The 13,227-nt window shown below is 42.4% G+C and overlaps 1 protein-coding gene across 6 annotated transcripts in view; it reads right to left on the bottom strand.

Moving 5' to 3' along the window:
- The window catches only part of LOC135542731 (guanine nucleotide exchange factor DBS-like), an 80,136-nt gene that overhangs the window by 62,083 nt on the left and 4,826 nt on the right, over nt 1–13,227 (bottom strand). For 5 of the 6 annotated variants that reach the window (XM_064969881.1, XM_064969884.1, XM_064969885.1 and 2 more), the window contains exon 1: nt 12,521–12,761. The exons of the other annotated variant lie outside the window; for it this stretch is intronic. In XM_064969881.1, the coding sequence (XP_064825953.1) occupies nt 12,521–12,701 (181 nt within the window). In that variant the 5' untranslated portion in view covers nt 12,702–12,761. Of the gene's footprint in view, nt 1–12,520; nt 12,762–13,227 lie in introns of those variants that run through there. 6 annotated transcript variants of the gene reach the window in all.

Below are 13,227 nucleotides of genomic sequence, written 5' to 3'. Positions count from 1 at the left end.
AGTAGTGCACTATAAAGGGAATAGGGTGCCACTTGGGAAGCACCCCAAGTGTGTCTGATCCAAATCCTTTCACATTGTCTCTCTGTCGGCATAGTGATGAAAATAGATTGCCGTTACTGTATTTGTCCCCATTATGAGAAGACAGTCCCAGGAACCAGGAAGCATATGGAGATTCAGCCTGTCAGCTGTTCTACTGTATTATGGGATGGCTGACAACCTTCCTGTCACATGGTCCCACTGTAGGGGTGCGTCTCATCTCATATATCTATAATGACCTGATAACTGATATGAAATCCAGGGCAGAAGATGGGAAGTAGACAGGGACAGTGTGTGATCTGTGTGACTCTGAATGCCGACTCTAGGAAAGGAAGTGGTAGTTTATAAACAGACAGTTTCCTGTGGCTGCTGGATTGCTTTGGGACACATTGTCTATTCACAGGGCATGGTGCACAACAGACCGGTCAGCATTTCATTTCCAAGAAACAGATTGTTAGGCAACTTAGTTGTGACCCATGCCTGGCCTGCTATGTTGTAAATTGTAAACATTGACACCCCTTGACTAGATGCGTCTGTCAATGTCTACAATGTAGACCAATCTATTTGTACAATGCTCTCGGTTTGTTTGCATTACGTGCAACACTTGTACCTGTGTGATGCAGTTTCCTTCTGAATAGTTTGTGTACATTTGAACAATAGAGGATGGATTGTCTTGTTGTTGACTGATGGAACTAAATACATGACTAATAGCAGCAGGAGCCAGGTTCTATTAACATGACTTGATGTTAGTGTTATGGGTGGAGTCCCCACGGTCTCTGAGACAACTGTGAAGTGTGTGTCTGTGTGTACATTATGTGTGAGACAGAAGCTGGTCCTGTGGGTGAGGGAAATCGGCCTGTCTCAAGTAATCCAAGGGTCAAACATACTAGCTTTATTCTGGGCGGAACTTGTTGACAACTGAGCTTAGTACTTAGGCCACAAGTGTCAAACTCATTCCACAGAGAGCCAGGTGTCTGCAGGTTTTGGTTTTTCTCCCTTTCAACTAAGACCTAGACAACCAGGTGAGGGGAGTTCCTTACTACTTACTCAATCAAGTACAAGGGAGGACTGAAAACCTGCAGTCACTCGGCCCTCTGTGGAATGAGTTTGCCACGTGATCTCGGCGGTTGATATCAACGTTTCATTTACAACGTGACTGATAACATGAGATTAGTGCTGACCGTTGGCAGGCCTGTTCAGTTGAAGGAAGTCATTGTTGTGGTTGATAAACATGTACTGGTCTTTTTAGTGGCCTGAGATGAAACAGTGGGTCTGGGGGGGGGGCATGGTGGAGACCGGAACCAGACTAACTGCTCTGATTAACTGTTTACGCCGGGCTTTCCCCATCTCTTTATCCAAACACCATTTGTTCCCTCCCCCCGTTAGACATGTAGGACTCATAAGACAATTGACCATCCACTGAGTCAATAAAGGATTAGACTTGTCTCTAGTTTATCTGTCAAACCATCGGACAGGAAAACACCTACAAACTAAATGTTGCCTTTGAGATCATTTATAGTACAAGAGAACAACAACCAATCTTTCATATTTCCTTTCTCTGACACTGTATGTGTATTTGTTTACCAAAGGGAGTGGCTGGTCACTCTCTGTCTCCGTCTCTCTGTTTCTCAACCTCTCTATATCCCTATATCCGTCTCTCAGTTTCTCAACCTCTCTATATCCCTATATCCTTCTCTGTTTCTCAACCTCTCAATATCCCTATATCCTTCTCTGTTTCTCAACCTCTCTATATCCCTATATCCTTCTCTCTGTTTCTCAACCTCTATATCCCTATATCCTTCTCTCTGTTTCTCAACCTCTCTATATCCCTATATCCTTCTCTGTTTCTCAACCTCTCTATATCCCTATATCCTTCTCTCTGTTTCTCAACCTCTCTATATCCCTATATCCTTCTCTCTGTTTCTCAACCTCTCTATATCCCTATATCCTTCTCTCTGTTTCTCAACCTCTCTATATCCCTATATCCTTCTCTCAGTTTCTCAACCTCTCTATATCCCTATATCCTTCTCTCTGTTTCTCAACCTCTCTATATCCCTATATCCTTCTCCGTCTCTGTTTCTCAACCTCTCTATATCTCTATATCCTTCTCCGTCTCTCTGTTTCTCAACCTCTCTATATCTCTATATCCTTCTCCGTCTCAGTTTCTCAACATCTCTATATCTCTATATCCTTCTCCGTCTCTCTGTTTCTCAACCTCTCTATATCCCTATATCCTTCTCTGTTTCTCAACCTCTCTATATCCCTATATCCTTCTCTGTTTCTCAACCTCTCTATATCCCTATATCCTTCTCTGTTTCTCAACCTCTCTATATCCCTATATCCTTCTCTGTTTCTCAACCTCTCTATATCCCTATATCCTTCTGTTTCTCAACCTCTCTATATCCCTATATCCTTCTCTGTTTCTCAACCTCTCTATATCCCTATATCCTTCTCTCTGTTTCTCAACCTCTCTATATCCCTATATCCTTCTCTCTGTTTCTCAACCTCTCTATATCCCTATATCCTTCTCAGTCTCTCAGTTTCTCAACCTCTCTATATCCCTATATCCTTCTCCGTCTCTGTTTCTCAACCTCTCTATATCCCTATATCCTTCTCCGTCTCTGTTTCTCAACCTCTCTATATCCTTCTCCGTCTCTGTTTCTCAACCTCTCTATATCCTTCTCCGTCTCTGTTTCTCAACCTCTCAATATCCCTATATCCTTCTCCGTCTCTGTTTCTCAACCTCTCAATATCCCTATATCCTTCTCCGTCTCTGTTTCTCAACCTCTCTATATCTCTATATCCTTCTCCGTCTCTGTTTCTCAACCTATATATTTCTCAACCTCTCTATATCCTTCTCCGTCTCTGTTTCTCAACCTCTCTATATCCCTATATCCTTCTCAGTCTCTGTTTCTCAACCTCTCTATATCCCTATATCCTTCTCCGTCTCTGTTTCTCAACCTCTCTATATCCCTATATCCTTCTCAGTCTCTATTTCTCAACCTCTCTATATCCCTATATCCTTCTCCGTCTCTGTTTCTCAACCTCTCTATATCCCTATATCCTTCTCAGTCTCTCAGTTTCTCAACCTCTCTATATCCCTATATCCTTCTCCGTCTCTGTTTCTCAACCTCTCTATATCTCTATATCCTTCTCCGTCTCTGTTTCTCAACCTCTCTATATCCCTATATCCTTCTCAGTCTCTGTTTCTCAACCTCTCTATATCCCTATATCCTTCTCCGTCTCTGTTTCTCAACCTCTCTATATCCTTCTCCGTCTCTGTTTCTCAACCTCTCTATATCCCTATATCCTTCTCAGTCTCTGTTTCTCAACCTCTCTATATCCCTATATCCTTCTCCGTCTCTGTTTCTCAACCTCTCTATATCCTTCTCCGTCTCTGTTTCTCAACCTCTCTATATCCCTATATCCTTCTCCGTCTCTGTTTCTCAACCTCTCTATATCCTTCTCCGTCTCTGTTTCTCAACCTCTCTATATCCTTCTCCGTCTCTGTTTCTCAACCTCTCTATATCCTTCTCCGTCTCTGTTTCTCAACCTCTCTATATCCCTATATCCTTCTCCGTCTCTGTTTCTCAACTTCTCTATATCCCTATATCCTTCTCAGTCTCTCAGTTTCTCAACCTCTCTATATCCCTATATCCTTCTCCGTCTCTGTTTCTCAACCTCTCTATATCCCTATATCCTTCTCCGTCTCTGTTTCTCAACCTCTCTATATCTCTCCTGTCTCTGTTTCTCAACCTCTCTATATCCTTCTCCGTCTCTGTTTCTCAACCTCTCAATATCCCTATATCCTTCTCCGTCTCTGTTTCTCAACCTCTCAATATCCCTATATCCTTCTCCGTCTCTGTTTCTCAACCTCTCTATATCTCTATATCCTTCTCCATCTCTGTTTCTCAACCTCTCTATATCCTTCTCCGTCTCTGTTTCTCAACCTCTCTATATCCCTATATCCTTCTCCGTCTCTGTTTCTCAACCTCTCTATATCTCTATATCCTTCTCCGTCTCTGTTTCTCAACCTCTCTATATCCCTATATCCTTCTCAGTCTCTGTTTCTCAACCTCTCTATATCCCTATATCCTTCTCCGTCTCTGTTTCTCAACCTCTCTATATCCTTCTCCGTCTCTGTTTCTCAACCTCTCTATATCCCTATATCCTTCTCAGTCTCTGTTTCTCAACCTCTCTATATCCCTATATCCTTCTCCGTCTCTGTTTCTCAACCTCTCTATATCCCTATATCCTTCTCCGTCTCTGTTTCTCAACCTCTCTATATCCCTATATCCTTCTCCGTCTCTGTTTCTCAACCTCTCTATATCCCTATATCCTTCTCAGTCTCTCAGTTTCTCAACCTCTCTATATCCCTATATCCTTCTCCGTCTCTGTTTCTCAACCTCTCTATATCCCTATATCCTTCTCCGTCTCTGTTTCTCAACCTCTCTATATCCCTATATCCTTCTCAGTCTCTGTTTCTCAACCTCTCTATATCCCTATATCCTTCTCCGTCTCTGTTTCTCTCTCTATATCCTTATCCTTCTCCGTTTCTCAACCTCTCTATATCCCTATATCCTTCTCTCCGTCTCTGTTTCTCAACCTCTCTATATCCCTATATCCTTCTCCGTCTCTGTTTCTCAACCTCTCCCTATATCCTTCTCCATCTCTGTTTCTCAACCTCTCTATATCCTTCTCCGTCTCTCTGTTTCTCAACCTCTCTATATCCTTCTCCGTCTCTGTTTCTCAACCTCTCTATATCCCTATATCCTTCTCCGTCTCTGTTTCTCAACCTCTCTATATCTCTATATCCTTCTCCATCTCTGTTTCTCAACCTCTCTATATCCTTCTCCGTCTCTGTTTCTCAACCTCTCTATAACCTCTCTTCTCCGTTTGTTTCTCAACCTCTCTATATCCCTATATCCTTCTCCGTCTCTGTTTCTCAACCTCTCTATATCCCTATATCCTTCTCAGTCTCTCAGTTTCTCAACCTCTCTATATCCCTATATCCTTCTCCGTCTCTGTTTCTCAACCTCTCTATATCCCTATATCCTTCTCAGTCTCTCAGTTTCTCAACCTCTCTATATCCTTCTCCGTCTCTGTTTCTCAACCTCTCTATATCCTTCTCCGTCTCTGTTTCTCAACCTCTCTATCCCTATATCCTTCTCAGTCTCTGTTTCTCAACCTCTCTATATCCCTATATCCTTCTCCGTCTCTGTTTCTCAACCTCTCTATATCCTTCTCCGTCTCTGTTTCTCAACCTCTCTATATCCCTATATCCTTCTCAGTCTCTGTTTCTCAACCTCTCTATATCCCTATATCCTTCTCCGTCTCTGTTTCTCAACCTCTCTATATCTCTATATCCTTCTCCATCTCAGTTTCTCAAACTCTCTATATCCTTCTTAGTCTCTCAGTTTCTCAACCTCTCTATATCCCTATATCCTTCTCCGTCTCTGTTTCTCAACCTCTCTATATCCCTATATCCTTCTCCGTCTCTGTTTCTCAACCTCTCTATATCTCTATATCCTTCTCCGTCTCTGTTTCTCAATCCTCTCTATATCCCTTATCCTTCTCAGTCTCAGTTTCTCAACCTCTCTATATCCCTATATCCTTCTCCCTCTGTTTCTCAACCTCTCTATATCCCTATATCCTTCTCCGTCTCTGTTTCTCAACCTCTCTATATCCCTATATCCTTCTCAGTCTCTGTTTCTCAACCTCTCTATATCCCTATATCCTTCTCCGTCTCTGTTTCTCAACCTCTCTATATCTCTATATCCTTCTCCGTCTCTGTTTCTCAACCTCTCTATATCCCTATATCCTTCTCAGTCTCTGTTTCTCAACCTCTCTATATCCTTCTTAGTCTCTCAGTTTCTCAACCTCTCTATATCCTTCTCCGTCTCTGTTTCTCAACCTCTCTATATCCCTATATCCTTCTCCGTCTCTGTTTCTCAACCTCTCTATATCCCTATATCCTTCTCCGTCTCTGTTTCTCAACCTCTCTATATCCCTATATCCTTCTCCGTCTCTGTTTCTCATCCCTACCTCTCTATATCCCTATATCCTTCTCCGTCTCTGTTTCTCAACCTCTCTATATCCTTCTCTCCATCTCTGTTTCTCAACCTCTCTATATCCCTATATCCTTCTCCGTCTCTGTTTCTCAACCTCTCTATATCCCTATATCCTTCTCCGTCTCTGTTCCTCTCCGTCTCTGTTTCTCAACCTCTCTATATCCTTCTCTCCGTCTCTGTTTCTCAACCTCTCTATATCCCTATATCCTTCTCCGTCTCTGTTTCTCAACCTCTCTATATCCTATATCCTTCTCCGTTTCTCAACCTCTCTATATCCCTATATCCTTCTCCGTCTCTGTTTCTCAACCTCTCTATATCCCTATATCCTTCTCAGTCTCTGTTTCTCAACCTCTCTATATCCCTATATCCTTCTCCATCTCTGTTTCTCAACCTCTCTATATCCTATATCCTTCTCCGTTCTGTTTCTCAACCTCTCTATATCCCTATATCCTATATCCTTCTCAACCTCTCTATATCCCTATATCCTTCTCCGTCTCTGTTTCTCAACCTCTCTATATCCCTATATCCTTCTCAGTCTCTGTTTCTCAACCTCTCTATATCCCTATATCCTTCTCCTCTCTCAGTTTCTCAACCTCTCTATATCCTTCTCCGTCTCTGTTTCTCAACCTCTCTATATCCTTATATCCTTCTCAACCTCAGTTTCTCAACCTCTCTATATCTCTCTATATCCTTCTCCGTCTCTGTTTCTCAACCTCTCTATATCCCTATATCCTTCTCCAGTCTCTGTTTCTCAACCTCTATATCCCTATATCCTTCTCCGTCTCTGTTTCTCAACCTCTCTATATCCCTTCTCAACCTCTCAACCTATATCCCTATATCCTTCTCCGTCTCTGTTTCTCAACCTCTCTATATCCTATATCCTCCCTATATCTTCTCAGTCTCTGTTTCTCAACCTCTCTATATCCTTCTATCCTTTTCTCAGTTTCTCAACTCTCTCAACCTCTATATCCCTATATCCTTCTCCCTCTCTGTTTCTCAACCTCTCTATATCCCTATATCCTTCTCAGTCTCTGTTTCTCAACCTCTCTATATCCCTATATCCTTCTCCGTCTCTGTTTCTCAACCTCTCTATATCCTTCTATATCCTTCTTCTCCGTCTCTGTTTCTCAACCTCTCTATATCCCTATATCCTTCTCCGTCTCTGTTTCTCAACCTCTCTATATCCTTATCTTCTCTCAGTCTCTCAGTTTCTCAATATCTCTATATCTATATCCCTATATCCTTCTCCGTCTCTGTTTCTCAACCTCTCTATATCCCTATATCCTTCTCCATCTCTGTTTCTCAACCTCTCTATATCCTATATCCTTCTCTCTCAACCTCTCTAGTTTCTCAACCTCTCTATATCCCTATATCCTTCTCCTGTCTCAGTTTCTCAACCTCTCTATATCCTATATCCTCTCAGTCTCTCAGTTTCTCAACCTCTCTATCCTATCCTTCTCCGTCTCTGTTTCTCAACCTCTCTATATCCCTATATCCTTCTCCGTCTCTGTTTCTCAACCTCTCTATATCCCTATATCCTTCTCCGTCTCTCCCTCTCTATATCCCTATATCCTTCTCCGTCTCTGTTTCTCAACCTCTCTATATCCCTATATCCTTCTCCTTCTCAGTCTCTCAGTTTCTCCTTCTCCAACCTCTCTATATCCCTCTCCAACCTCTCTGTTTCTCAACCTCTATATCCTCCATCTCATATCCTTCTCTCCGTCTCTGTTTCTCAACCTCTCTATATCTCTATATCCTTCTCTCTGTTTCTCAACCTCTCTATATCTCTATATCCTTCTCCGTCTCTGTTTCTCAACCTCTCTATATCTCTATATCCTTCTCCGTCACTCTATGTGCATCAGTTCAGAATGCCAGACGGTCATTAAGGCCAATTTGCTTGTTCCTGCCCACTCCCAGTCACGTCCGCCTCACCAGCAGCCTGGGTGGTGCTACCAGGGAAGGCAGGCTTGTGTGTGTGTGTTCTTATCAAGCTATCTTACTCGGAACCTGGGCGTCATAACACATATTTGGGATAATGATTAAATAGTCATACTTCCAATATCCATCTTGTATAAAACACTATTAATAGCCTCACACACCTGGGATTACCAGCTGTGGGGATTAGTATACGATTACATTGAAAGACAGACAACTCGGGAAAGGAGGGATGGAAGAACAGATGGCGGACAAGATGGATGGCAAAACAAGGGAGGGAACAACAGACAGAAAGAGAACAGAGGCAAAGAGAGCACAGCCAAAACAATCTGACAAGCCTTCATGGTGGACAATGATTCATCGGAACGTGTCACAGACAATTCAGTCAACGTAATGTAACACCTATTGCACACGCCCTGCTCCATCATAAAGAAACATCGATAGCATCCAATCAGGCACAGACAACAACAACAAAAACACCATTATCCATGCCACTTCTTAGCAAGACAAACACGGAACTCTTACCAGAGTCTGACAGAGAAAGCCTCATTATCTTCATCTGTTACCATAGCTGAGTCAAAAACATAGCGCCTTTCACAAGCACAATACCAAAGGACGCACATAACAGTCTACACTGGACTGGAGTAACACGAGTTGGATAAAGGCTAGGACAGGAAGGGGGTAGCCTATGTGTCAGTGTCTGGGCCTGGGCTGTTCAGTATCTAGAGATGCTGACGCTGCAGAGCGCTACAGAGGGGTCACAGTGAGGTTCAGAGGTCAGGAAAAGGTCTCCGCTGGGACGAGGAAACCGAAATCTACACTGACAGATAGAGAGGGTGTTCAATGGGATGAAAAGGAAACTGAAATATAAATGGCTAGGAATCATGGTCATGGGATTGAGGTGTAACAGAACAAAAGTGGGGGAAAATGTATCGGGACAGTTTTCTGGACACAGATAAATACTGGTCCTGAAGATGCCATTGAGAATGATTTCTAATCCAGGCCTAGCTTTAATCTGTCTGGGAAACCGGCCCATAGTGTGTTGTTAGGGCTGAATCCTACCATTAGATCCACACTTGAAACTCTGACTTTTAAGTAAATCATGCATGGATGTCAGTGGAGGCTCCTCAGAGGAGAAAGGGGAAGACCCTCAGTGAATTTCATTTTTTTAAAGTGAAACATTAAAAAAACTATAATTTTTAAATAAAACTATACTAAATGTATCCAAATATGTGTCACCAAATAATTGATTAAAACACACTGCTTTGCAATGAAGGTCTACAGTAGCCTCAACAGCACTCTGTAGGGTAGCACCATGGTGTAGCTGGAGGACAGCTAGCTTCCGTCCTCCTCTGGATACATTGACTTCAATACAAAACCTAGGAGGCTCATGGTTCTCACCCCCTTCTATAGACTTACACAGTAATTATGATGATTTCTGGAGGACATCTTCCAACCTGTCAGAGCTCTTGCAGCATGAACTGACATTTTGTCCTCCCAATCAAAGGATCAGAGAATGAATATAGTACTGAAAGCATAAGCTACAGCTAGTGCATAAAATATGGGGAGTAGTTGACATAAGAGAGAAAGACAATAGTTGAACAGTTTTGAACAATTACTGTCAGAAGGTGGGTGTAGCTGGTGCAGTGAGTGAGCAACGTACTTTACTCAAAATAAAGGCACAAGGTCACAATACACTTGACCAACAATAAACGGTAATCAATTATGCACGGGTGAAAAGAGCACCCGTTGAAAACCAGCCACAATGTACCGAATGAACATAGAAACAATCACGCACAAAAACATGGGGGAAACAGAGGGTTAAATACTTAAATACATGAACATGTAATTGGGGAATGAAACCAGGTGTGTAAAAAACAAAGACAAAACAAACGGAAAATGAAAGGTGGATCAGCAATGGCTAGAAGACCGGTGACGTTGACCGCCGAACGCCGCCCGAACAAGGAGAGGGAACGACTTCGGCGGAAGTCGTGACAATTACATTTCTTCAAAAATGAAGGAGAAGCAAGAGAGAGGGAGAGAGAGAGAGCTAGCTAGCTCTCACTTACTTAGCTAGCTAGCTAGATTAGCCTATTCAAACACCCGGTTCAAACTGAGAAGGCTTCTATGTTAGCTAGTTGGCTACGGCTATCCAACACTGGAACTTTTCCAAGTCAAGATAAGCCTTTGGTTTAAGTAATTTATTGCCACCAGGGCCTGCTGGTGTAACTGAAAGTACACTGTACTGCATGATTGTAGCGGGTTTACTAATGTGTTAGTTCTATTAGCTATGTTGACTATGACGTTAGATCAAATCAAATCAAATCTTATTTGTCACATACACATGGTTAGCAGATGTTAATGCGAGTGTAGCGAAATGCTTGTGCTTCTAGTTCCGACAATGCAGTAATAACCAACAAGTAATCTAACTAACAATTCCTAATCTACTGTCTTATACACAGTGTAAGGGGATAAAGAATATGTACATAAGGATATATGAATGAGTGATGGTACAGAGCAGCATAGGCAAGATACAGTAGATGGTATCGAGTACAGTATATACATATGAGATGAGTATGTAAACAAAGTGGCATAGTTAAAGTGGCTAGTGATACATGTATTACATAAGGATGCAGTCGATGATATAGAGTTACGTATATACGTATGCATATGAGATGAATAATGTAGGGTAAGTAACATTATATAAGGTAGCATTGTTTAAAGTGGCTAGTGATATATTTACATCATTTCCCATCACTTCCCATTATTAAAGTGGCTGTAGTTGAGTCAGTGTCAGTGTGTTGGCAGCAGCCACTCAATGTTAGTTAATAAAATGTTAGATAATATGGTGACAACTATGAAGGCTGTACGTAGTGGTTATGATATAAAGCTTTGGGTTGGAAAGTTTTTTTTGCCTGGTCACAGACAGCTGATATGTTGTACTAAAGTCCACAAGCGAAGGGAAAAGGTGAGAGGACAGCACGTAGATGCGAGAAGGAATTACAACAAGCAAAGTGATCATGCTGTTTGTATGTGGCTGCTATGAAAGTGAACTGTGTTTGCATGTGATTAGGGCTGTATTCATTCCGCCAATTACGTTTAAATAAAGTTTCTCAAAGCGGAAGCAAACAAAATGAAACGGGGATAAACATAGCCAAATTTTGTCCAATAGAAACTATTGTTTGCAACTGTTGGACTAATGATTACGCCCTAGATCAGCTAAATGCAGGCATGAGTGTGCAAGGCGGTTATGTGTCACTGTCTGTCACCTTGATTACAAAAAATTATCATCTTGACCTGTGCACCTATGTTGTAAACTTTCATTCATAGGCTAGGTTGTAGCAACCTCATGATGGGTATAGGGAAATTAGAGTATCATGTAGTAGCCTAAACCTATCAATGTTACATTGATCTGGGTGAATGGAATATGAATATGACAGTCATCCAATATGTGGTAATAGAAATAAGGTCATGCTCATAAAAATAATGAATCGACCTCCCTCATCTTAAACGGCACCGACCACCACTGATTGATGTCAATGGGAAATGAATGCAGAAATGTGAGTGGCATACAAAGACTGTGTAACGAAGTGGAAATATTGGCACCGTCTAATGCCATCCAATAACATGGTGCCAATCTTTCCTGTTTGTTTAGGACGGGTGCCTGAAGAATTCTCTCTTTAGCGAGTTCTACCCAGTCGACGGCGAGTGGAAAACAATCTCAGAAGCTCAACTTCAGACGGCTTCAGAAACTTTTGGTTTTGGGCTGAACTATACCTTTAAATAGCTTTTCATTCCCTGACAGCATGACACAGCATGACACAGCAATCCAAGTCCCTGAAGTCCACATCAATGAGGCTAAAATTAAGACATATTTTTTCCAGTTTAACAGACTTTGAAGTCCAAAGCAGGGTGAATGTTTTATGTCCAAATATTCAGGCAAATATGCCTTCTATAATAGTAGAGCTCGGCTGGGGCTTGGATTAACACGGACTCCCATGATCCTTTCCTACGCATATTCAGCAACACCCTGAGCAAATAAGGATATAACCATGTCACAATTACCACTGAACACAATAGTGATTCCCTGTCACAGCTTTTGCCTTGTGCAATAAAAGTGACTACAGTGAAAAGGAGATGAACGTCTCATCATGTCGGTCCTGCATCCTGGCACATAAAACATACAGACCAGCCTCATCCACTAATGCATTACTTCAGAGTTGACCAATAGGCGGATGTTTCAGTCAGTGCTTATTAGTGCCATGATGAGAAACTCCACCAAGCATTACAAGGTTATGTACTGTATGTTATTACACTCTGGTGGGAGGCTGAACAGACACTTTAACACTGTGAACATACAACCCTGGGTAATACACACACAGGACAGTACAGTACACAGAGGCTCACTCAAACACACTTTCAACACTGTCTCAAAACAGTGAGAGTAAGAGCGAGCTACGCATGACACACACACTCACTATGCAGGCGCTGACAGCTCTGTGAGAACCGGTAGAAGCTCTTCACTTCCTCCAGAGAGATGTGGACACATCCTCCTCCTCCTCCGTGTCCGCTGGACTGCAAACGCACCTCCATCTCATCCCTCGCTCCCATCTTCTCCTCTTTTTCCTTCATATTCTCATCACTCTCTCCCATCCTCATCACCACCTGTCACAGAGATATGAACCAGTGCAGCTGTCATCCCTCTCTCCACACCTCTATATTATGATGTCCCTCCCTCCCGCTCTCTCTCCCTCTCCCACCTTCCAAACAGCTGCAGTAAAAATGAGTAGCTCTCAACGCTTTGTCGGTCTTTCTCTCCACTTCGCCTTGTGTGTCTTCTCTGAGTTATCTTTTTTACCTTAGAGCTACGCCTCCACACACACACACACACACACGGTTTCACTTCTGCCATTGAGCTGGATTTACCTGACTGCCTTACTCCGCTACAGTGCAACAGAAACAGACCTCTCCACCCTACCCACACAACAAGACTCCTGTAAGGTTCCAGTCACATTGTAGCCATCTCTCTTACTGAGCTACTCACAATAAAGAGTATTCTGACAGGGAGGCTGAAACAAAACACAGTACCTGCACCTACAGGAAACCAACCCACACGAGCGCTTTTACAAGAACCCCTGTCCCAACCAACAGAGCCACCTGAATCATAGAACACAAACACAACGAA

The sequence above is a fragment of the Oncorhynchus masou genome, chromosome 6 (assembly GCF_036934945.1).
Source record: "Oncorhynchus masou masou isolate Uvic2021 chromosome 6, UVic_Omas_1.1, whole genome shotgun sequence".
NCBI lineage: Eukaryota > Metazoa > Chordata > Actinopteri > Salmoniformes > Salmonidae > Oncorhynchus > Oncorhynchus masou.
Note: the sequence above shows the minus strand (reverse complement) of the source record. Positions and strands in the feature narration are given on the sequence as shown.